We start from the raw sequence: 24,832 nt of genomic DNA, 5'->3' as shown, positions 1-24,832 counted from the left end.
AAAAAAAGAGACTAAGTAATTTTAAAGTTTTTGTCTTTAAAAATTTTTTTCCATATTTTATGATAATTCATATGTCATTAATAATAAAAATGCCCTATTTTAAAATACTTTGCCATTTCATCAATAGAAATATTCTTTCTGCTGAATAATCTCATAACCTTTGTACTCTTTAGATGATTTTATGTGTTGCTATGCCCAAAAGTATCATTTCTTGATGGCCATTCTTCTAGTGAACGAACTGGTCTTTTTTGTCAAACTCATAGTTTCTCAATGAATTCATATTTGAGCTTTCCAACTTGTTAGAACCTGCCACAAGTTCTATCTTCCTGGAATAGGTTTTAAGTACTTAGAGACCCCTTCATCTTCTGTAAAAGGACTTCAGTGAAAAAAAAAATAGTATTGCAGAAATAGGAAGCTAGGTTAAAAGCAGTACTTCCCCAAGTATTGTGGTGCCAAAGACTTCTGGTGAAATGAGAAATTGACTTACAATGCAAGTAACATTTTAAAATATAGAGGTTCCTTCCAAATGATACTGTCAGGAAGAGCCAACAGTATTATATCCAGGCACTATTGTATTGTGTGTGGCAGGTTGGATACTTTGAGAATTATTAGACACTAAAAAATCCCAAATAATTCAACTAAGGAATATTTTATTGAGTATCTACTGTGTCTCCAAATCCATAAAATATAAAGCCTTATTATGATAGTAATCTACTTTCTCTCTTTCCCTTTCTTCCCTCCTTTTCTTCTTCCTTCCTTCTTTTCTCCTTTTCTCCTCCTTTCACCCTCTTCCCCCTTTCTTTTCCTCCTTTCCTCCTTCTTTCTTTTTTTCCGAGACTCAGTCTCCCTCTCTTGAGACCTATGATTCCATTGCTGATTGATACAGACAATCCCCATGTCTAACTTGGGTCAGTTTATTCCTCTTCAGGCAGCTTTATGTTCTTCTAACCCTCGGGGGTCCCATATTGAACCTGAACGTAATGGGGACACCTGATAAGACTTTATCCCTAGGATATCTCAGATCTCCTGAACTCAAACAGTTTACCAATTGTAGCTTCCCCAGTATCAGGGATTATAGGCAAGTAGTGCTGCTAATCCATCTGCTCTCATATTTTTCTGCTTCTAGTTAGAATCTATGTTAAGAAGCCAGAATAGGGAGTAAGATACAATATGGCTTTGGCTAGTGGTCATTTGTCCTGACCACAGTGCTGTTTTTTGCAGAAGGAAGGATGTAAAATGGATTGTGGACTTGATAAGTGAAATGTATAGATCTTATGGAATGTATAGGAATTGCGAGATATTAGTTTGAATTTGAGTTCTGTATTTTTGGAAAATGATTTAGTATCATGGAATTTAGAATTGAAAGAACTTTAAAGTACATTTAGTTCAAACCTCACACACTTTACAGATAAGCAGACGAAAAAGATTTGATATATATAGAAGTGCTTTGTAAATCTTAATAAAGCTGTCTATAAATCCTCGTTGCTTATGTTATTATTAGTCTTAGATGCTGCTATCCCCTGAAGTTTACTCTCTGTAATTGCAATTTTAGAATAAAGCCCTTTCCCCTTATCATCCATTCTAAGTTAGGAGAATTTGGAGTCTGAGATACCATATGTTTCCTTAGAGAGAAGTAGTGGTAATAGGAACTTTGGATTTGAAGGCAGAAGACTTGAAATTCAAAATTGAATCTGCCACTCACTAGCTGTTTTTTGGGAAACCTCTTTAAACCTTCTTTTTCCATAAATGGAGATACATATACCTCTAACAACTACCTCATAGGGATGTTGTGAGGATCAAGTTAAAGTATGTCAACATTATATAAATTAAACATAAATAAGAAAAAGTAACAAATTACATAAATATTATTGTGATAAAGAAGAGGAGACTTTCCAAAGTCACTTAAGTAGTTAATAGCATTGCCTTTTCTGGGGACAAAAGATTCATGGAGAAGTATGCCATTTATTTGCCTTGACAAGTGGGAGCAGCAGAGGTGCTGGGTTGTTTCTCATATAGGTTACAAATTTTAAATGCAGAGGTTAGTAACACTACTACAAATAGCCTTCCACAATGAGTCATGGCAAGGTTTCCTCACAAAATTTATTTCTTTATTTGCCTGTGGTCCAGGGAAGAGAACCAGGAGCTAAAGAAGTTGGTTATGAGCAGTAGTGGCAAAGAGGGAGCCACTGGGCTGCCAGGTGGACTAAGAACGGAGGTCTCAGGTCGGAAATCGTTGGCTAGGCAGCAGCAGGTATGGAAGGTCAGAGGAATCTGGCCAGATAAATGGGATCCCACCATATTTCTCACTTATTCCCTTAATTTCTTGGGTAGCCTTATATGTAATCATCATTTGAAAGGTTGCGGGGGCTAAGGGGGTTGCAAGGGGTGTGTTTTCTCTCTGGAACTGTAGCTAGAAAAATAGTTCTTTCCCCTTATATACTGTCTAGTTTGAATACACAGGTAGTGTGGGTGGATACTAACTTTAAGGGAAATTGGTATCTTAGTTATGGAAACATTTACTTCTGTATGAAGAGGCTTTGTGATGAATTGAAAAGACCATTAGTTTTGGAGTCACAAAAACCTGGGAATCCATCCACTCCCACTTATTTACTGTGTGATCTAGACAAAGTTTTCTTGATCTTCTCTAAGTATTTTAATTTCTTTATCTCAATTTTTTTAGTTTAATATTTTTATTATTGCCCTCATAATTTTGAGGAAAGTGCTTTGTAAAATGCAAAGCACTGTATAAATTTGAATTATTGCTATATGTCTTAAGAACTAAAAAGGAGAGGTTATCAGCACTTTAGGAATTTTAGAAATTGTGTAGTTTTTAGTTGGCTGACTCAGTTGTGATATGCAGAATAGAGTCTTCAAGTTGACAGAATCTCAGAAATTATCTAATACAGCCTCCCCCTTGATTCAGAAGTCCCCTCTACAGTATTTGTTTTTCTCCACTTACACTCTTTTTAAAATATACATGCATTTTCCAAATACATGCAGAGATAGTTTTAACATTCACCTTTGTAAAACCTGGTGTTTCAAATTTTTCTCTTTCCCTTCCCCTTTCTCTCTTCCTTAGATAGTAAGCAATCAGCTATAGGTTAAACAAATAGCAGGAGCAGCAAAGGTGCTGGGTTAAGTTTCCCATATAGGTTACAAATTTTAATTCTTCTAACAATTTTCTATATTCATCATGCTGCACAAGAAAAATCAGATCAAAAGTGGAGGGGAAACAGGATAAGGAAAAAAAAAGCAGCAACAACAGAAGGGTAAAATACTATGCTTTGATTCACATTCAGTCTTCACTGTTTTCTGTCTGGATGTGGATGACACTTTTCAAGTCTGCTGGAATTGCCTTGAATCACTGCATTGTTGAAAAGAGATAATTCCATTACAGATGATCATCATAATCTTCTTGTTACAGTGTACAATGTTCTCTTGGTTCTGCTTACTTCATTAGTTCATGTAAGTCTTTCTAGGCTTTTCTGAAATCAGCCTGCTCATTATTTCTTATAGAACAGTAATCCATTATATTCATATACCATTAGCTTATTTAGCCATTCTCCAACTGGTGGGCATCCACTCAATTTCCAGGTACTTGCGGTTTCAAAAAGAGTTGCTACAAACATTTTTGTACATATGGGTCATTTTGCCTTTTTTAAATGATCTCGTTGGGATATGGACCCAATAAAGACACTGCTGATCAAAGGGTATGCCCAATTTTATAGTCCTTTGAGCTTAGTTCCAAATTGGAACTTATACTCTTGTTTGGCAATATATTCTCATTTGGGATAGAAAATCTTTGTGGTTCTGAAATCTCCTTGTAACTTCCCCCATTTGGGCAAGGTCTGTCTTCTAGAGCCATAATGCATGTTGTTTTTCTTCTGAAAACACTGAAAGACACAATCTTACTCCTAATGACTTTTCATTTTTAGGAAAAACATATCTAGTTTCTTCGGTAAATTCTTATATGACATGGTTCTGAGACCTTATATCATCCTAGTCAGTCTGCTCTGAAACCATTCTTATTAATGTTATATGGAACTAGAAATATTATTGGAATCTGACCAAGTCAGATGCAGTATTACTAACATCTCCCTCAGTCCTGATATTAGGCTTTTATCATCATACTCAGCCCTCTTAGCCAACTTAGTCTTATTGTTTTTACATACTGAGCTCATGTGGTTACATTGATTAAATTGGTTTTCTTTTTAGTACTTTGATTATATCCGCATCAGCCATATCTATGCATTACTTGTCCTAAGTGCTAAAGGAAGGAATTTACAGGATTCAGTCTCCCTTTTTCAAATGAGAAAATTAAAAGTTTAAGAGGTCAAGGTTCTAGCAAGTTTGTAATAGAGCTTGGATTTGAGCCTAAGTCTCTTGACTCTTATTCCCTCCGCTATTTTCCATTCTTTCATTTCATTCTTAGTCTCATTTGCTACAGATTTGCTTTATGACCTAGCAGCTTGCCTTCTCAAACCCTCATTAAAAAACAATAACAACAACAAAAACCAACTTTTTTCGTGTATACTTTTTCTAACATCACATTCATTTCAGAATATATATCTCACCCAACCTCAACCTATCTCAATCAGGGTCTCTCTTGGAATAGCTTTTTAAAGTTGAATAAAACCTGTGCATGCGATAGTTGTTTCTGTGGATATCACATTCCACACACTGGAGTACATTTTTCCAAACCCTCTCTCTATGTTGCACAGCCTCATTTTTTCCTTTCATTACCTCTCCTACTTCCCTTGCCCCAGCATTTGCCATCATTCACCAAGAAGTCAGAGTAATCTAATAAGATTACTAATAAGTAATCTGACTTTGGTGCCAGAAGATCTTGAGCTGTAGGCCCTGGGCGTAGGGATAGTCCTTTTTGTCTTGTGGCCACAGTTTCTAGTCTAGTGCCTTGCAAAAAGATACCTAATAAATGGTAGTTAAGTTGAAGTTCATTTAATATCTGGTTACTAGTCAGTTTTCATCAGTGAACATATGTTCTCTCCTTGTCTCTTGATGGACTATAGACTTAAGAATGAAAGAACATGAAAGGAATGCATTGTTCTTAGCCTCTTCTGAAGGAAGGAGAGTTTCTCATATCGTTCCAGGCCATCCACGTCCTGCACTACTCCTGCCTTGGTGCAATACAACACAATTCTCAGTCAGAAAGAAGGATTGGACCCTCATACACTCTACAGGAATACCTGCTAGGAAGAGGGAGATGAATGTCTCTAGGCTGCAGGTCTATGACAGAATTGAACTCTAACAGTGACTATAATTAAGCAAAAGAGAATTAGAATCCCAAGATCACAAGGATCTGCAAGCCAGACCATCTGATCCAGACATTTTATTGACAGAAGTGGAAACTTGAGCTGCAGAGAAGGAAATTGATGTGTTGGGAGTTACATAGCACATTTCTGGTGGATACAGGATTCCCTTGACTCCTCTTGTGGTGTTCTTTTGTATTGTTTTCATTTCCTTGGACCTTTTGTTTTCTGTAAGAGAGGAGGCTGCTGTATATATACACTCAAGAGGTGGAGAATCATATATTAGGGATTGTTGGATGCAGGGAGAGGAAATGGTACTATGGGGATGTCTAGAAGAAGGAATAGCAAGAATGGACATTCTAGCTCGGGAGGATGAGGGCATTAGAGAATATTCTCTTAACTCTAATAAAACTCTGTTTTTTCTTCTCCTTCAGGCTGGTATAAACCCAGGTAATATCCCCGAGGCAGGGACTATGGGAGCTGCTGAGAAGAAAGTGAAGATCCTTGAACAGCAGCGGACTGAGGTAACCAGCCCAGGGTAGGGGCAAAAAGAGAAACCTTTTTCCTCCCAAAACTTTCTACTAGAGTCTTGGCTCTGTTTGGTCAAGGAAATCCTTGGGAAGGTTACTGTAGAGATTGTTCATTATATTCTCTTTTAATGTCTCCAAACCTGGAATCCTTTTGGAACTTTGGCTCTGGAATGGATAGGTTTTTACCCACTCTTTTCCATGGCCAATTTTCTGAACAGAAGAAATTGTTTTAAAGGAGATTCCAGGTAGATACATCCTGAAAAGATTTTTTTATGTCAAACCTCTGGACAGCCAAAGCTGTGTCATCATATCTTAAGGCAAATTTCAGCATTTATTATAGTTGACCAAAGACTTAAGACATTGCCACAGAATGATAACTTGTCACAAGTGATCATGGAAGAAGGATTTATAGAGAAGAATTACAATCCACTTAGCTTCTCTGTATGGAATTCATAGTATTTCAGTTTCAGTTTTAGTTTCAGTTTTATTTCTTCCATGGATCATTCTTCCTCAGCCCTGAAAGCAACTAGTTTCCTTATTTACCATCCATTTATTAAACTTCTGACTATGATGTATAAGTCTACTAAACACTGGACAAGGGAACTCTCTGTTTCTGCAGGGTGCTTTGCCTCTTCCCTATATGGGCTAATTTCATTCCTGCCTCCAGAATTTGGCTGATCCTGTGTATTTCCTAGAATGCTTTCCATCTCTCCAAAATCTATCCATCCTTAAGACTCAGTTCAAGCCTTACCTGTTCCTCCCTGACTGCTCCAGCGCAGATCACTACCTTTTTTTAAAAATAGTTTTATTATTAAATATTTTTATTTGGGGCAGATAGATGGCACAGTGGATAGAATGCTGACCCTGAAGTCAGAATGACCTGAGTTCAAATTAGGCCTCAGACATTTAATACCTCCTAGATGTGTGAGCGTGGGCAAGTCACTTAACCCCAATTGCCTCAGTAGGAAGGAAAAAAAAAAGATTTTTATTTACAAAACATATGCATGAGTAATTTTTCAACATTGACTTTGTAAAACCTTGTATTCCAAAATTTCCCCTCCTTCCCCTCACCCCCCTTTCCCTAGATGGCAGGTAATCCAATATGTGTTAAATATCTTAAAATATGTTAAATCAAATATATGTATACATATTTATACAATTATCTTGCTACTTAAGAAAAATCAGATCAAAAAGAAAAAATATAAAATGCAAACAAACAATGACAGAAAGAGTGAAAATGCTATGTAGCACTACCTTTTTTAACTATTTCATGTGATACTAGCCTTATCTTTCCAACAATAATACCATAACTACCCGAAGGGAAGGTTTTCTCCTTCTTTTGTAATCCTTTGTGCCTAACACAAGACTAGCTATATAGGGATACAGATGGATTGAGTTACACTCTATTGAACCATGATCTACATCTTCCCCCACTGCCAAGATTATGTGAAAGTTGTTTATTTCAGGATTTGCAGGGAACTGGCCTCTCTAGTTCCATGTTAACTCTGGCTTCTTCCTGTAGCTTCTGGAGGTGAACAAGCAATGGGACCAGCATTTTCGTTCTATGAAGCAGCAGTATGAACAGAAGGTAATAAATGCTGCTATCCAGCCATTGTAGACTTTGTTTGGATCAATGTGATATATAATATAGTAGAAATACTACTGGATTCAATTCAGGAGATTTGTATTCAAATCTTGATTGATACTTCTAGTTATGTGACTATGGTCATTCATTTCAGTCTCCTAAACGTCAGTTTACTTATTTGTAAAATTAAGATAATAATTCTTGCATGATTTCCAGCATAATGTTTTGTTTAGAAAACTTTATGTAAACCTTATAAGACTATAAATATGTGTTAGTTAATTAATTGATTTGAGAAGAGGGAAAAAAAAAATCTTAGTTTTTCACTGCAGGATGTCTGACGGTTTTAGTCTCCATCTTTAGTCTGTTTCTCAGAGGCTCAGGAATTTCTGCACCTGATTTTGGGACCATTGGGGATTAAGATAATTGAGCAGAGGTGAGATAGACCCTGACCTAAGCTTGGTTCTCTTTGCTCTTTATTGCTGATTCTTCCTTAACATAGATCACAGAACTACGACAGAAGCTGGCTGATTCTCAGAAGCTGGTGAGTGAGCTAGAAGCTGACCGAGAGCAGAAGCAGAGAGATTTTGACAGAAAGCTTCTCCTGGCCAAGTCCAAGATTGAAATGGAGGAGGCAAGTATGGTCCCCTCAGTCCTAACATTTATCCCTAGGCCTTCCCCTTTGTGACTTGGTGAACTCTACCAAGATGGAGTTGGAGAACATGCCAGAGTAGGAATAAGGTGGGCCTAGGAAATTTCAATACCTAATCTTTCCCTTGAATGGAACTTAGACTAAATGGGACATTAATGGATCAACTGGTTCAGGTCCTTGTCATCCAAGGCAAATAATAGTTGATTCTACAACCTCTTTTATCATAGAAGCAAGCAAAGAATTTGAGGGCTGGAAGGGACTAAGTCTTCATTATCCTTAGGGTCAAGAAATTCTTTCTCAGAATTATAGCTTGACTTGTTCTTGTTTTTATCCAAACCTACTGAGATTAAACAGCCAGAAATTTCTTATCCTTTAAGTAAACTTAAGAATATAGTCAGCTCCTGAATCTTTGTACCAGGAAGAATGGACAAGAGTAGGAATAAAACATATATTGTTTTTGTGGTTCTGGAACACATTGTATGATGATGCTTATTTTTTATTGAAACTTTTTATTTTCAAAACTTATGTAAGATTTCACTATTGATTGTTGCAAAACCTTATGTTCCAATTTCCTTTCCTTTCTCCCACCCTCTCTCCTATATAGCAAGTAATCTAATATATGTTAAACATGGTAAAAATATATGTAAATCCAATATACACATAATATTTTATACAATTAGGTGATGCTTATTTTTTATAGGTGATTTATCTTAATTCTGTTTGGCTCAAGGTAATGTTCACATATCTCCCATCCCTTAGCAATACTGAGGGCAGAGCAAAGTGGTTCTGAATTATACTGGAGGCTATGGTAATCTTGCCTTAAGTTTAAATAGTTATAACTAATACACAAAGTAGATAAGTAGATAGTATCATTTGAATATATCTAAGGCTCACCTTATTTTGGTTGAACCTATTTTCCCAATAATAGGATTCCTTGGATTCCTGGGATCAGTTGAAATGCACTTACTTCTTTCTATGCACTCTCTTCTTTTTTCTCCACTCTTTTCCTTTTCAGATCTCAAATTTATTACTTCCTTTTTTCAACAAACATTTAAGTGTCTGTATGGATAGACTAAAAATGATCATTTAAAGATAAGTTGTTGATCTGTATTAATGGAGAGACTTTCCACACCAGGAGTTTTTCATCCTAATGAATTTACAATTCTGGATCAAAAACAATAGCAGCAGCAATAACAGCCCTCACCAAAAGTACATAATACTAAGTATGTGATCACTTGAGAGAAAGGGGAAAATCACTTTCAGTTGAAGAAATCAGAGAAAGATTCATGGATGAGTGGTGCTTAGAAGTAGACCTTGAACAACAAGAAGAAATGATGAGACAGCTATTCCAGGCATAGAGGTGGCTTGAGCAAGGAAATGGAGATGGGAAGCACAAAAAATAGTTAAGAGGAAGTAAGAATAGTTCTGTTTGGTGAAAATGGAGATTTTGTGAGGGAGAGGGATATGTGACATATTCTTGTATTTCCTTAGGGAAGAAGAAGAGCTTCAGATTTAGCATTGCAAGACCCTACAAATAAAGGAGGACAGTTAATTTGTCCCTTTGTAAAGTATGGTTTTAAACTTGGGGAAGGAGTTGAGAAATGCGAACTTTTTTTCTTAATTCTAACTCTTTCAATACAGTTGATTTCCTTTATAAATTTAAAAACACTTATTCTGAGACAGTCTATATATTTTAGCAGACTGAAAAAAGGGTCCTTAACACCAAAAAAAGGTGAACTCCTGCTTAGATAATGTGAAAAATGAGGTGGAAAGCAAGGGATGGTCTTCTGCTTAGCTGCTGTCTATTTTCCACTGTAGGCTGATAAAGAAAGATTAACAGCAGAAGGCAAGGACCTGAGGCAGAGAGCTAAGTACCTCCAGGATCAGTTGGTTCCCCTTACTCGACAGCGGGAATACCAGGAGAAAGAGATCCAGCGTCTGAACAAGGTAAGCATCTTGGCAGTCAGTGCTTATTCCTAGTATTTATCCCTTGCTTAAGTGCCTTGGGATTGCTGTCTACCTCCATTGCTCTCCCACTCTGTTTGCCTTTTTTGTTGTTGGTGGAGTAACTAAATCTCTGCTTTTCCTCATTTCTCTTCTTTCTAATCTTTACTAATCTTTGGACAGTTCACAACTGGGAGGGTGCATCAGAGCTAGAAATACAAATATTTGGCTACAGATCAGAAAACAACTTAAGGGCCCCCATTATCCTATTAGTCGCTGCTACCTACTCCAGACTGACCTGACCAAAATGTGTGACTTCTAAGTGCCAGGCTGGGGGATTTCTATATTATCTTAGAGGCAATAGGGAGTCGTTGAATGCCTTGATGAAGGAAGCAACATGGTCAGACCTGATTGATTATTTTGGCAGCAATGTGGAGAATATATTGGAGAAGTGAGAACTAATAATGATCTGAACTAGAGCCACATGAATGGAGAGAATGGGAGCAGATTTGAGAGATTTGTGGAGCTAGAACTGACAGGACTTGGCAACTGATTAAGTGTGGGTGGTGAGGAAGTAAAAAGAAGCAAAAGATGACTCATATTTTATACCTGGATTACTGGAAGAATGGTGGTACTCTTAGAAGAAATAAGGAAGTTGGATCAAAAGGCAAGTTTAGGAGAAAAGATGATTTGTTTAGATTGAGATGTGTGAAGTTTAGTTGCTGATGGGATAGTAAAATATAATGTACACCAGGAACTAAATGTACAGAACTAGAACTGAAGGGAGCTTACGAAACATGCTTAGGGGCAGAAACAAGATAATGAAGTAGAAGAAAGAACAGTTATGTTGTCCCCTATCCTTCTTCCACAAAGATCTAGAAAATGCACCAAGACAAGTCTTGATCAGGAGGTCCAAGGAAAAGTGAATCATTTTTCCACTTAGGGTTGTTACAATGAGATGTACAGAAATATCTGGAGCCCCTGAGGATAGGGTAGCCAGGAACAAAGTATGTGGAACATTTCAGTGCTATCTAGAGAGGCTGTGCTAAGGGGAAAATAAGGTCACAGGTCCAGCATATTGCTTCTACACTTCTGTGGGGTAAAACAGGTGCCATATGGCAGCTCTCTCAGTTATTACCCAGTTCCAGGTCCCAGATTCAGGGTGGACTGAGGAGGGAACTTGTGTCTGGGGGTGGCATTTCAAGATAAGAACTTTTTGGATTCAGGGACTATATAACTGAGCTAGAAACAAGTTCAGAAGCAAACAGGAACTGTGTTGTGATTGTGACTCAAGGAGTAGAGCAGAGTTTCAATTCCAGTGTCTTGCTCAATCTAAAGCCTGAAGTAAAATAACCAAGGCCAAGAATAAATAACCAAAGGGGAGCTATAGCTCTGTCACTGTATCTGCAGGACTTTTCAAATAGCTGATAGCAACTGAATTCAACAACAGCCTACAAGAACTTTCATACAAATGATAGAAATGTCACACAGACACAAATCCATATCGTAGTAGGAGGAAAATGTCCTTAATCAGTCTAGAGCACTGAAAACCTGTAGGTCAGGTGGGGGAAGAACCCAATAGACAGTACCTCAACAAGACAACAGAAGCATTTTAAAGGACAGATGCTCAGCTTTCCTTCAGAAGTACAGAGAGCCTAGTCCTAATATAAAATCTGAAGTCAGGACACAAATCCAGAGGAAAAAGAAGACTCCAAAATATCTATAAGCAAATCTCAAGTACAAATTCAGTTTCAGCACAACTCCAGAATTATTGGAAAATAATTTACAGTTATTTCAAATGGATTTTTTCTTTCTATCTTTTGCTGCTGGGCTTTGTTGGTCATATAAAGAAATGCTGAACATTTATGTAGGTTTATCTTATATTCTGCAACTTTGCTAAAATTGTTAATTATTTCAAGTAATTTTTTAGTTGATTATCCAGGATTTTCTAAGTATAACATCATATCATCTGTAAAGATTGATAATTTTGTTTCTGCATTGATTATTCCAAATTATTTTAATTTTTTTCTTCTCTTATTGCTATAGCTAATATTTCTAGTACCGTACTGAACAATACAGTGATATTGGCATACTTGCTTCACCCCAATCATATGATCAAATAGATTTTTCTCCAGGGCCTTATCTTTACTCTATGGGTGTATGTGCGTCTCTGTTTCTTACAAACAACATATTATAGGATTCTGGGTTTTGATCCACTTTGCTGTGTGCTTCTGTTTTATGGGAGAGTTTATGCCATTCACATTCATGGTTATGATTACAAACTGTATTTCCCTCCATCGTATTCTTCTTCTCTCCTTTCATCCTTTCTTTCTTTCCTCACCAATGTTTTGCTTTTGTCTGTCACCTCTTCTGGTCTGCCCTTCTTTCAGTTGTTTCCTACACCCTTTCCCCTTTTCTTAATCTCCTACTTTCCTGTCAGGTAAGATAAATTTCTGTGTTCAACTGATTATGTATGTTACTGTCTCTTTGAGCCAATACTCTTAAGAATAAGGTACAGGTGATGCTTATTGCTTATCCTTCTCCCCTCATCCCCTCCATTGTAATAGATCTTTTGCTCTTCTTCATGTGAGGAAAAAATTTATACCATTCTACCTTTTCTTTCCTTCTGCATCCAGTGTATTTCTCTTTTTCATTTCTTAATTCTTTTATGTTATTCCCTCAAATTCACTTTATACCTTTATCCTCTATGTAATATTCCTTCTAATTGTACTATTACTGCTATTTTTTTTTAAACTGATACAAGTGTCATCTCCCCATGTCAGGATGCTATATTTTCTTTTCCCTTTTTACCTATTTATACTTCTCTTGGGTCTTAATATTGGAGGTCAGATTTTATTTTTAGTTTTTGTCATCTCTTTATGAAAGCTTGACATCCTTATAGTTCATCGAATGACTATTTTTTCCTTGATGTATTATGCTTAATTTTGCCATGTAAGTGATTCTTGGTTGTAATCCTAGTTCTTTTACCTTCTAGAAAATTATGTTCTATGACCTCCAATCCTTTAATGTTACAGCCCCCAAAACCTGTGTAAACCTGATTGTGACTCCCCCATATTTTTGAATTGTTTCTTTCTGGTCACTTGTACTATGTTTCCCTTGAACTGATAGTTCTGAAATTTGGCTATAATATTCTTTAAAGTTTTTGGAATACGGTGATAAAATGGATTCTTTTAGTGTCTATTTTGCCCTCTGGTTCTAAGATATCAGAGCAGCTTTCCATGGTAATTTCTCAAAAGATGCTATCCAGGTCCTTATAGCTTTGATAGTCCAATGATTGTGATATTATCTCTCCTGGGTCTGTTTCCTAAGTCAGTAGTTTTTCCCATAAAGTATCTTATATTTTTTTCCCTCATTTTCATTTTTTTGAATTTGTCTTGATATTTTATAGGAGCATTAGCATCTACTTGCCCAGTTCTGACTTTTAAGATATTGTTTTCCTCGATTATCTTTTATATTTTCTTTTCCATTTGGCCAGTTGTACCCTTTAAGGAATTATTTTTTTCATTGGATTTTTGTATCTTCTTTTCCATTTGGGCAGTTCTATTTTTAAAGCAGTTTTCTAAGTTGTTGACTTTTTTTTCATTATTATCTTGCATTTTCCCATTTTTCATTTCTTTCCCTGGTCTTTCTTTTATTTAAAAAAAAAAAAAAAAAAAAAAAAAAAAGATTTTTAAGCTCCTTTTTGAAATGTTCCATGAGTTCTTTTTTGGCTTGAGATTACTTCCCATTTTTCTTTGGGGTTTTGCCCATAAGTGTTTTAATATTGTTGTCTTCATTTCAGTTTGTGTATTGATCTTCTCTGTCACATAATAATTCTTTGTGATCAGATTCTTTTTTTTTGTTTTTTTTTGTTTTTTGTTTTTTGTTTTTTGTTCATCTTCTCCCCTCCCTTCTTCCCTTTTTGGTCTTCTCTCTTTTAAATATGAGCTCTACTCTTAGAGTGAAGGAGTTCTGTTTTAGCCTTCTTGGGCTAATGGCTGCAGGCCCTGACTGTTTACCTGGGTCTTCAGTGAGGTTGTCCCAAGGCCCATGGGGGCCCTCTTGTTTGGTGCTATGCTGAGGGAGTGGAGTGAAGGGTGGCTGGGGCTATGGGAGACTGTATGGGTCTGGCAGCTTCCCTGATATTGAATTGGGGTTCTGGTGGTGGTGTCTGGTAAGTTTTTGGCCCAGTGGGGTGTTTCTGCATTTCTGTGGGGCTATGCTGAAGCATGAGGGGGCTCATGCTGGTGGCTACCTGTTCCTTTAGGCACCTGTAGGGTTTTGTCAGTCTGTTTGCCCAGGGCTGTATTGAAGCACATTGTGATCTGGCTGCTGGAGGATAATGTGGTTCCTGGAGTTAGAGTCTACTGATTCCCCAGGCCATGATAAGGCATCTGGGGTTCCTGGTATTGTCATTTGTCTGTTCTACCACACTGGGACTCAAGATCTCCTGCTGGCTTTGCTGAGGTAGAGTTTGCTTGGAAACTTCCTGTTCTGGGCTCCTTTTTACTTAAGTGAGATAGACCCCTCTTGCATATCTTTCAAGTTTCCTGGGCTTAAAGATTGTTTCATCTTGTCTTCTTACTGGTTCTACTGGTCCATGACCTATTTTGGGGTATTGTTTTATGGTTGCCCGGAGATGAACATGGGAGAATTACAGTGATTCAACAGCTTAGTTTGCCATCTTGGCTCCTGGAAGTGAAAAACTGAATCAAGAGTTTTTAAAAGAAATACAAAAATATTTTAAAAATCAAATGAGAGTGCTGGAGGAAACAACGGGAAAAGCTAGGGAAGAAAGAATTGGAACAGTAATTAATAGCTTGGAATAACAGGTGTACAATATGAACAACAGATGTCCACACTACAAAATCCCAGAAAAATCAGAATACATTAAATAGAAACCAGTGATTCTATTGTTAATCAACAAATAAACATTTATTAAGCAACTTTTTTTTGTGCCAGGTACTATGTGCACCAGGAGTACAAGGAAATATAAAAAAATTGTCATTGCTCTAAAAGAACTCACAATCTAATGGACAAGACAACATGAAATTAATTACATACAAATAAGCTGTATTCAGAATAAACTTGAAATTATGAACAGAGGGAAGACATAAGAATTAAAGGGGGATCAGGAAAGGCTTCCTATAAAGTTGGGATTTTAACATATACTTAAAGTAAGTCAGGGAAGCCAAGAGGCACAGATGAAGATAGAGAACACTTTATGAAGGAAGGATGAGGAGGGAGATAGCCCAAGAAAATACCTAGAGTTGAATGGGGGAAGCATCTTTTCTTTTTTGAGGAGCAACAAGGAGTCCTGTATCATTGGTCATATGAATATGTGGTGGGATGAGGGGTGTAAGAAGCCTAAAAGAGGTGGAGAAGTTGGGGGGGGAAGAATTTGAATGTCAAATAGGAATTTATAGTCAATCCTGTAGGTGATAGAGAGCCATTGGGTCTATTTAGTAATGAAATGACAAAGATCACGTTTTTTTAAAGAAGGTCACTTTGACAACTGAGTAGAACATGGACTAGAGTGAGGAGAGATTTATGGTCAGTGGACCTCCCAGCAGACTTTGCAGATGAAGACACACACTAAAGTGTGGCAATGTCAGAGGAGAGAGATGTTAAGAAGGAAAAATCATTAGACTTGGCAACAGATTAGATGTGAGGGGTGGGCTGGTGGGGAGATGAGGGTGACACTTTAAGTGGCGAGCCTGTATGATTGGGAAAATGGTAATGCCCTTGGTAGAATAAGGAAATTGGGGAAAGGGGAAGATTTTGAGGGAAAGATAATGAGTTCAGTTTTAGACATGTTTAAGCAACATCAAATAGACTACTGGAAATGCACATCTGGTGCATGGTGAGGAGAAATGGTTAGGACAGAATAAGAAAATTTAAGAACCGTTAGCATAGATAACAGTTAAATCTATGGGAGCTGACAAGATCACCAAGTGAAATAGTACAGAGAAGAATCCTAAGATAGACTCAAATGATATCTATGATTGGCAGGTATGACCTGGATAAACATCCATCAAAAGATAATGAGGAGTGGTCAGATTGGAAGGGAACTGAAATATTAAAACAAAGTGAAAAAACTAGAGAAAAATGAAATATACGTGCAAAAACAATTGACCTGGAAAACAGATAAAGGGGGGATAATTTAGGAATCATTGGATTATTTGAAAACCATTACCAAAAAACAAAACAAAACAAAACAAAACCTATCTACCATAGTTTAAGAAACATGAAAGAAAATTACCCATTTCTCTTAAAACCAGACGGCAAAATAGAATCTTTCACCTGCTGAAAGAAACCCCCAAATTAAAATGTCCAGAACTATTATGACCAAAATTCAGAATTTCCAGGTCAAATAAAAGATACTGCAATCAGACAGAATTTAAGCATCTAGAAAACAGTCAAAATCACACACAGCTTAGAAATCACCATAATAAAAGGAATAAAGAACTTGGAATCTAATCCAGAATGCAAAAAAAAATAAAAACTTACAGCCAAGAATAATTTATGCAGGAAAACTGAGTATAATACTACAGGGGAAAAATGGTTCTTTAAAGAAATAGAAGACTTCAAAGCATTCCTGATGACAAGACCAGATCTGAGTAGAAATTTTTAAGTACAAACATAGGAGTCACTAGAAATTTAAAAAGGTAAATGAGAAAGCAGTCATAAAGTAGTAAACAAAAATAAACTTTTTACATTCTAAAATATAGAGATAATACATATATTCTCTCAGAACACTTTCATAAAGGATCATAGAAGGAAGTATGGGAGTAGTTCTTTTATGTTCTGATGATCAGAAGAATGGAAAGAGATAAGAGGAAATTATTAGTCAGGAGAAAGGGAGAAAAAGGATGAAGAAAATTATTATAATCAACTAAAAAGTTATTAGAAATAATCCATAACTTTAGCAAAGTTGCAGGATACAAAGTATAAATCCACATAAATCCTCAGCATTTTTATACATCACTAACAAAATCCAATAGCAAGAGATACAAAGAGAAATTCCATTTAAAATAACTGTTGATAATATAAAATATTTGGAAATCTGTCTGCCAAGGGAAAGTCAGGAACTAGATGAGCAAAACTACAAAACATTTTCCTCACAAATAAAGTCATCTAAACTATTGGGAAAATATCAAATGCTTTTGGATAGGTTGAGTGAATATAATAAAGATAACAATACTACCTAAACTAATGTATTTATTTAGTGCTATGCCAATCAAACTCCCAAGAAACTATTTTACTGATCTAGAAAAAATAACAAAATTCATCTGGAAGAACAAAAAAAAGGTCAAGAATTTCAGGGGAACTAATGAAAAAAAAAAAAAAAAATCAAATGAAGGTGGCCTAGCTGTACCAGATCTAAAACTGTATTATAAAGCAGCAGTCACCAGAACCATTTGGTATTAGCTAAAAAATATACTAGTTGATCAGTGGAAAAGGCTAGGTTCACAGAACAAAGTAGTCAATAACTATAGCTGTGTAGTGTTTGACAAACCCAAAGACCCCAGGTTTTGGGATAAGAATTCACTATTTGACAAAAACTGCTAAGAAAATTGGAGACTAGTATGGCAGAAACTAGGCATTGACCCACACTTAACACTATATACCAAGAAAAGGTCAAAATAGATTCATGATGTAGGCATAAAAAATGAGATTATAAGTAAATTAGAATATAGGATAGTTTATCTTTCAGACCTGTGGAGGAGGAAGGAATTTGTGACCAAAGAAGAACTAAAGGATCATTATTGATTACAAAATAGATAATTTTGATTATATTAAGTTAAAAAAGTTTTTGTACAAACAAAACTAATGTGAATAAGAATAGAAGGAAAGCAGTAAACTGGGAAAACATTTTTATATTCAAAGGTTCTGATAAAGGCCTCATTTCTAAAATATATAGAGAATTGACTCAGATTTATAAGAAACCAAGCCATTATCCCATTGATAAATGGTCGAAGGATATGAACAGACAATTTTCAGTTGAAGAAATTGAAACTATTTCTAGTCATATGAAAAGGTATTCCAAATCACTATTGATCAGAGAAATGCAAATTAAGACAACTCTGAGATACCACTACACACCTGTCAGATTGGCTAAGATGACAGGAAACGATAATGACCAATGTTGGAAGAAATGTGAGAAAACTGGGACACTGATACATTGTTAGTAGAACTGTGAACAAATCCAGCCATTCTGGAGAGCAGTTTGGAACTATGCTCAAAAAGTTATCAAACCTTTTGATCCAGCAGTGTTACTACTGGGCTTATATCCTAAAGAGATATTAAAGAAGGGAAAGGGACCTGTATATGCAAGAATGTTTGTGGCAGTTCTCTTTGTAGTGGCCAGAAACTGGAAACTGAGTGGATGCCCATCAATTGGAGAATGGCTGAATAAGTTTTGGTATATGAATGTTATGACATACTATTGCTCTATAAGAAACGACCAGCAAGATGATTTCAGAAAGGCCTGGTGAGACTTACATGAGCAGAATTAGGAGATTATTAACTACTTCAACAACAATATTATATGATGATCAATTCTGATGGACACGGCTCTCTTCAACATTGAGATGATTCAGACCAGTTCTAATTTTTCAGTAATGAAGAGAGCCATCTACACCAGGGAGAAGACTGTGGAAACTGAGTATGGACTACACCATAGCATTTCCACTCTGTTATTGTTTGCTTGCATTTTTGTTTTCCTTCTCAGGTGTTTTTTTCTTTCTAGATCCATTTTTTCTTGTGCAGCAAGATAACTGTATGGATGTGTGTGTGTGTGTGTGTGTGTGTGTGTGTGTGTGTGTGTGTGTGTGTGTGTAAAAATATATATATACACACACACATATATATGTGCATATATATATAAATATTGGATTTAACATTTATTTTAACATGTATTGGAATACCTGCCATCTAGGGAAGGGGATGGGAGGAAGGAGGGGAAATTTTGGAACTCAAGATATTTTGCAAGGGTAAGTGTTGAAAAATTACCCATACATATGTTTTGTAAATAAAAAGCTACAATCAATTAGAGTTTATAAGTTTGTCTGTACAAAGAACAAAGAAGGCATGGGGAGAGTAGGCATCAATTGACCTTCATTTTTATCTGAATTACTCAAAGGAAGGATGAATATACACATACAGTTGGGTTCAGAAATGCATGTTACTTAACACGGTAACAGAAGAGAAAGGAATGAAAGGAAAAGAAGGCATAAGATAAGAAAAATTAAAGGAGGTATTTTTTTGAGCAAAACACATTTTTAAAGATGATATGGGGAACCAAGATAGAAAAGCATAAAATAATAGACTGGAGAGAAATGCATAATTAACAGTCATAATCGTGAATTGAATGAGTTTACTCATAAAATAAAAAAGGATGGCTACATGGCATAAAAAGTACAATTCAGCCATATGTTGTTTATAGATAGCAAACTTGAAACAAAAAAGATATACCTACAGTTAGAGCAAAATCCATTATGCTTCTGGAAGCAAAAATAAAATAAAATAAAATAAAATAAAATAAAATAAAATAAAGGCTGCAGAAATACAAGAGATTGTTATTAAACACTTTCCTCTTTCTTGCCTTTCCTCCCTTTTCTGAGGTGCCTTTTCCCAGAAAGCATATTAGATTGTGGAAAAGTTTTGGTACATACATCCCTGTCTTCTGCATATCCTTACACTAATTGGTCCCAGACTTTCACCATATGGTCCTTCCAGCTTGTCAGAGCAAAGAGTTGTTTGCAACCAAGGAGTTACTTGGAGTTTTATTCTCTTTATAGATAATACTTCAAAGATTATCTGACTGGTGGTCCCTGATAGGATCTGGCCATAAGATGCTTCTGCAAACTGTTATGATGTGACTCTTTTTTGATCCTAAGGCCCTGGAGGAAGCTTTAAATCTTCAGGCTTCTCCATCCCCTACACACAGTACCTTTGGAAGTCCTGAGGGACCAGGAGGACTCCTGCGGAAACAAGAGCTACTCACCCAGAATGAATTATTGAAGCAACAGGTGAGGAGAGTAATGGGAAGGGAAGTCCTGGGAAAGGGAGAAGTGGGACTGTGGTTTGCAGTGTGCATACCCTATTGTCAGAATGAGTGTTAGCACAATTTGCCAAATAATATCATGGGCTTTTTGGCATAATAATAGCATTCTGTATTCTAGACCTAGACCTCTTCTTTTACTCTTCCTTGATTCTCTTTGTTTATCATATGTGAAATTGTAGATATCCACAGACACTATGGCCTAGCACTTTAAAGTCTTTGAAAGGCCTGATCCTTCACTCATGCCTGGACTTCTTCCTCCTATGCCTAAATAGGTAAAGATCTTTGAAGAAGACTTTCAAAGAGAACGGAGTGATCGTGAACGAATGAATGAGGAAAAGGAAGAGTTGAAGAAGCAGTTGGAGAAGCTTCAGGCTCAGGTTACCCTGTATAATGCCCAAGTGAGAGTGGGAAACCCTATGGTGAAATAGGAGGAGGATGGGGTGGTGGAGAGCAGGCTCCAGGGAAGCATGCTGCTCTTTGTAGAGAAGAAGTACTAGAGAGGAGTTTTCTGAGGGAGGAAGACCTAGTTTCTTTAGAGGCAAGGGCCTAATTACCCTCTGTTAAGTAATTATTTAGTAAATCAGCTCTACCTAAGATGCGAAACGATTGTTGGTCTGTATTGGTTGGAGAAAAGGAAGTTTCCTTAAAGGAGCTCCCTTTGATAATGAAATCACAGGTCTGAATGAAAAAAAAAATATTACTGGTTCCTGATGAAGAACAGTGATGGTTTGGGGACCTATGGTTGGGTCCTATGTCTGGCAAGGGGAAGAGGCTATGGTTAAATTAACTACACAGTCTTCTTTTTAAAACTTTTCCTTTGAAGCAGAAGGATATTTTTTTCATTATGGGATTGAATTAATACTGATAGATTAATAAGATGTTGCCTGTCACGTGTACTGGGCAGTGGTTATGAGATAGAAATTGGAAATCTGTTACTGCTGATGAGTTCAACAATAAGTTGTTGGGGCAGAAACATTCTGGGTTTCAGCACAAACACGTGTGGTTAGTGTAATTAATCCTGTGTGTTGAGTTGGAAAGGTCTGGAAGGCCTTCTTTTGGAAAGATAATCTCCTCTAACAAAGGGGGAAACTGAGACTAGGGACAATAAGACTTATTCATTATCATGAATTATCTAATGATTGAGGGAAATTAGAATTACTTGACTCTGATTTCCATCTGGTATTCTTTACCCTGCACTATAATTTTTATCTCTGGGAATATCTGAGGCTTTGGAATCTTGAAATGAAAGCAGAAATGAGGTATGAAGAGGTAGACTTGGCTTAATGGGGGAAAGTCTGATACGAGAATCAGGAGACCCAGGTTCTAGAATTGATTCTGTTGTTGGTTGCTATGTGAACTTGAGCAAGACCCTTCTCCTTTTCTGGACTTCACTTTCTCTGTAAAAGAAGGGAAGAATGGACTATTAAAATATCTATAGCTCAAAGATTACGGATTCATTGAGGTCCCTTTCTATTCTAATGGTGTGAGTATCTGAACATTATAAGCACTATTTTATAATCTCTTCCCTTCCTAAGATGTTTAGAATCTATTTTCCTAACTTTCCAGGCCTGACAAACACCTAGGCTATATCTGTCCCAGTGCCTGACTTTGACCAATTCTGTAGACCTATCTTTCTTGGGTCTTAAGTAAAGAACCTTTCGTAGAAATACATCAGGTGGCAGGGAATATTTTTCATCTGCTTCATTGGGTGTGCTTTCCTGACTCTGGGCTCTTTGATTGACCTGATGTCTTTGTTTTCTAAATGGCTTGCTGTATTTCTCTTAGATAAAGGCTTTCAAGGAAGAAGAGAAAACAAGGGAAGTCCTCAGGCAACAAAAGCGGAAGATGAAGGTATGGAATTCTGTGGTGGAAGTTGGCAGAAGCCCAAGGCTAGTTTTCAGATGAATATTTAGGCTCTTACACCCAGCAGGGTTTTCTGTTTCTGTTTCTGGTTTTGGTTGCAAATCCTTTCCTTTTTGGTATATGCAACATAAGACACTGACGGAATGCTGACCTTGGAATCCTAAAAGTCATGTGTCAACCCATTTCTGCCACTGACTGTGAGCTTGAGCAAAGTCACTAAGATCCCTTCCATCTTATGAATTTATGATATCAATAAAAAATGTTCCATAAGATTTTTGTGATTCTAAATGCTTGGGGAACTACTAGGTAAAATGAGGTGACTTGTGTTATCAGAAGGCTGAACTTGTGCTTTGTCCTTTGTAGGCATCAGGAGAAAGATACCATATGGACCCTCTCCAAGAGCATATCTGTGGGGCCTATCCCTATGCCTACCAACCAGTGCCCCCATTCCTGCACCACCACGGTTTTGAGGACTGGTCAGAAATCCGATACCCACCACCACCGATGGCCCCAGAACATTCGCCTCCAATCCCCAACTCCCGCCTCTTCCATATGGTAAGTTGTTTCCCTTGATATTAATCTAATCCAGTTCTACCCTCAAAATTTTTCCCCACTATGTGCCCCTTCTCTTAGTTTACACCTGCAGATTAAGTCTGCTTGGACCCAGTCTAGGCTTGCTCATCTTACTTAAAATGCTCTTCTCCTTCCCTTTTACTTCTCCAAATCCCATCTGCCTGTCAGTGTCTAGCTCAAGATTCATCTCTTCAATAAAATCTTTGATGGCTTTATACCTTTCTCATCTCTCCATTCCCTTATTATTCCCATTGTTTCATGTATGTGTCTTATCTCTACAGCCTGATTATGAGTTCTTTAAGGTTAGAGGCCATGTTTCACACTTTTTTTGTATTTTCCACAGAACCTGGGACAATGCTGGGCAAGTTTAATAGGCTTTCAATGAATATTTTCTTCTTAGAATGTTGGTGGGTTGGTTAGTGTTTAAATGATAAGCCTGAATAATATTTCAGCCAGAATATGCTTGGCGTTCCCCCTGTGGTATGATGAGGAACCAAAGCTCCCAGGTTGATGCTGCCCCAATCCAGCCTTCAGAGCCTGGTAAGAATTCTCTGCTTGTCTGAATCAGTCTTTTATTTGGAGGGATAAGGGGGCCTCCTTTGTCACTGAAGCTTGAAAGTCCAAGATTTCTAACAATGTAGATGATAGTATTTAGGAAGAGATGAAGGGACCCATTGTGAGCATTCCTGTGTAACCTAGCTGCCTTCATCTTTCAGAACCGACTGATCACGGATTACCAAAGAACTAAAGGCCAATCTAACCATATGACCAGAGCTGCTATTGACACAAAATTGATGGGGCAGTAGGAGCATGGGGGGAGGACTGGGCCTTGTGTCTATTCTTTCTCTTCACTTCATCCCCAAACTGGACCCTTCACAGACCACTGGATTTTCTGTTTGTAGGAGCTTTTTGTTTTCCAGTGGAAGTGCCTGTGGAAGGCTTTTGTTTCCCATCTGGAAGTAGGGAAGATGGGATGAGGATCAAGGGTCTAGATCTTAGAGAAAAGGAGAGTGGAGCTCCATGACTCTGACACTCCACAATTGGTCAGAATCCTTCAGGTAATACTGTTAGGAGCTGTTGATTATATCTTTCCCTTCTTCCTAAATGGACACATCCTCTCTTGGGCCAGTGTAATATGTATTAGTCAAGGTATAGATTTTTGTTCTCAGACTCTAAAAGTCATTTCCAGTATCCCTTCTGGAACAGAGGCCATAGAGGGTGCTGTTTTGTTCTAGGAGAAAAGAACTAGCAAGATGGTAATGTTTCTGGTTAAGAGTTGCCCTGTTTTTGAGCCTTAACTTCTCTCCCAGCCCCTGGTCTTTTCCCTCTAGTCATGTGACTAGATACTTTGCAAAGTCTCATTGCCTCAGTGGTGTGGCAAGTATGTTTGGGTTCTTTGCTTGTGGTTACCATGGTTTTTCCCTCAATAGTTCCCAAAGTTTGAAATGGACTTGGGTGTATGGGAAGAACAGGTCAAAGGGGAGCATCATGGAGGAATGGACAATTATGTGATTGGGTGGCCCAGGCTAGTGTTGGAACAATTCTGAGACAAAAAAAAAAAAGATGAAGTTTTTATCCAGTCTTTCCTCATATCCTTTTTTCTTACCTCATGGAAGGCTAGAGATTGTGCTCTTTACCCTTTAACTTTCTAAGTCTTTCCCTAGCCTGACTATTTTTGTCACTTAGCCCTTTCTCCCTGGTCCCATCTTCTATTTCTCCTTCTCTTCCAAGAATGAGCCTGGGATGAGCTTTCCCATTCTCTTCACCTTCTGGGAAGAACCAACCAGGGGCTTTATGGAGCAAGCCGAGTTCCCACTGCCTGTTGTTTGAGTGCTTTCCCCTACCATAGCTACAAACTCTTGACAGCTTTTCCTTCTCTAGGAATGTCCCACTTTTCCAGCTGAATACTCTAGACTTAAGCTAATGAAGCACCTCAGGGTCTCAAAAGTCTGTAAGTCAAATACATTTGAAAATGAAAAGCCTTTGTTCTCTCCCCTGGGGTAGTTAAGTTCAGTTATGATTTTCATCACTCACGAGTCATGACGCACTACTTGTTTGGGGCTGAAGGCTAGTTATGTGATCCCTTCAGACCTCCTGGTTTCCTCCTGATCTCTCCCTTTTGAGGTCAGGGATTGTTGTTTGCCATATCTATTTTTTCTTCCCCAGGACTTTGTATATAGAAGGTCCTCAATAAAGAGTTGTTGAATGAATTTTCTAGTTCTGTTGTATGACTTAAGAAAATCTTAAGCCCCCTTTGGGGTTCTCAGTTTTCTCTAAAATGAGATGCTTTTACTCATGAGACACTTTGTTTTTGATGGATCTAACATAGTACAAAGCTGGTAACTTCTA

General features: G+C 37.3%; 1 protein-coding gene across 16 annotated transcripts in view; it reads left to right on the top strand.

Annotated features, from left to right (window-relative positions):
• Positions 1-24,832, top strand: part of TNIP1 (TNFAIP3 interacting protein 1) — a 127,955-nt gene that overhangs the window by 41,271 nt on the left and 61,852 nt on the right. For 6 of the 16 annotated variants that reach the window (XM_074291809.1, XM_074291808.1, XM_074291807.1 and 3 more), the window contains 10 exons: positions 2,128-2,251; positions 5,705-5,794; positions 7,323-7,388; positions 7,885-8,016; positions 9,853-9,981; positions 19,881-20,012; positions 20,320-20,445; positions 21,833-21,898; positions 22,274-22,465; positions 22,936-23,023. In XM_074291809.1, coding sequence (XP_074147910.1) covers positions 2,128-2,251; positions 5,705-5,794; positions 7,323-7,388; positions 7,885-8,016; positions 9,853-9,981; positions 19,881-20,012; positions 20,320-20,445; positions 21,833-21,898; positions 22,274-22,465; positions 22,936-23,023 — 1,145 coding nt within the window. Of the gene's footprint in view, positions 1-2,127; positions 2,252-5,704; positions 5,795-7,322; positions 7,389-7,884; positions 8,017-9,852; positions 9,982-19,880; positions 20,013-20,319; positions 20,446-21,832; positions 21,899-22,273; positions 22,466-22,935; positions 23,024-23,199; positions 24,694-24,832 lie in introns of those variants that run through there. The other 10 variants (XM_074291817.1, XM_074291816.1, XM_074291815.1 and 7 more) reach the window with 3 other exon arrangements.

The sequence above is a fragment of the Sminthopsis crassicaudata genome, chromosome 2, assembly GCF_048593235.1.
Source record: "Sminthopsis crassicaudata isolate SCR6 chromosome 2, ASM4859323v1, whole genome shotgun sequence".
Lineage (NCBI taxonomy): Eukaryota > Metazoa > Chordata > Mammalia > Dasyuromorphia > Dasyuridae > Sminthopsis > Sminthopsis crassicaudata.
Note: the sequence above shows the minus strand (reverse complement) of the source record. Positions and strands in the feature narration are given on the sequence as shown.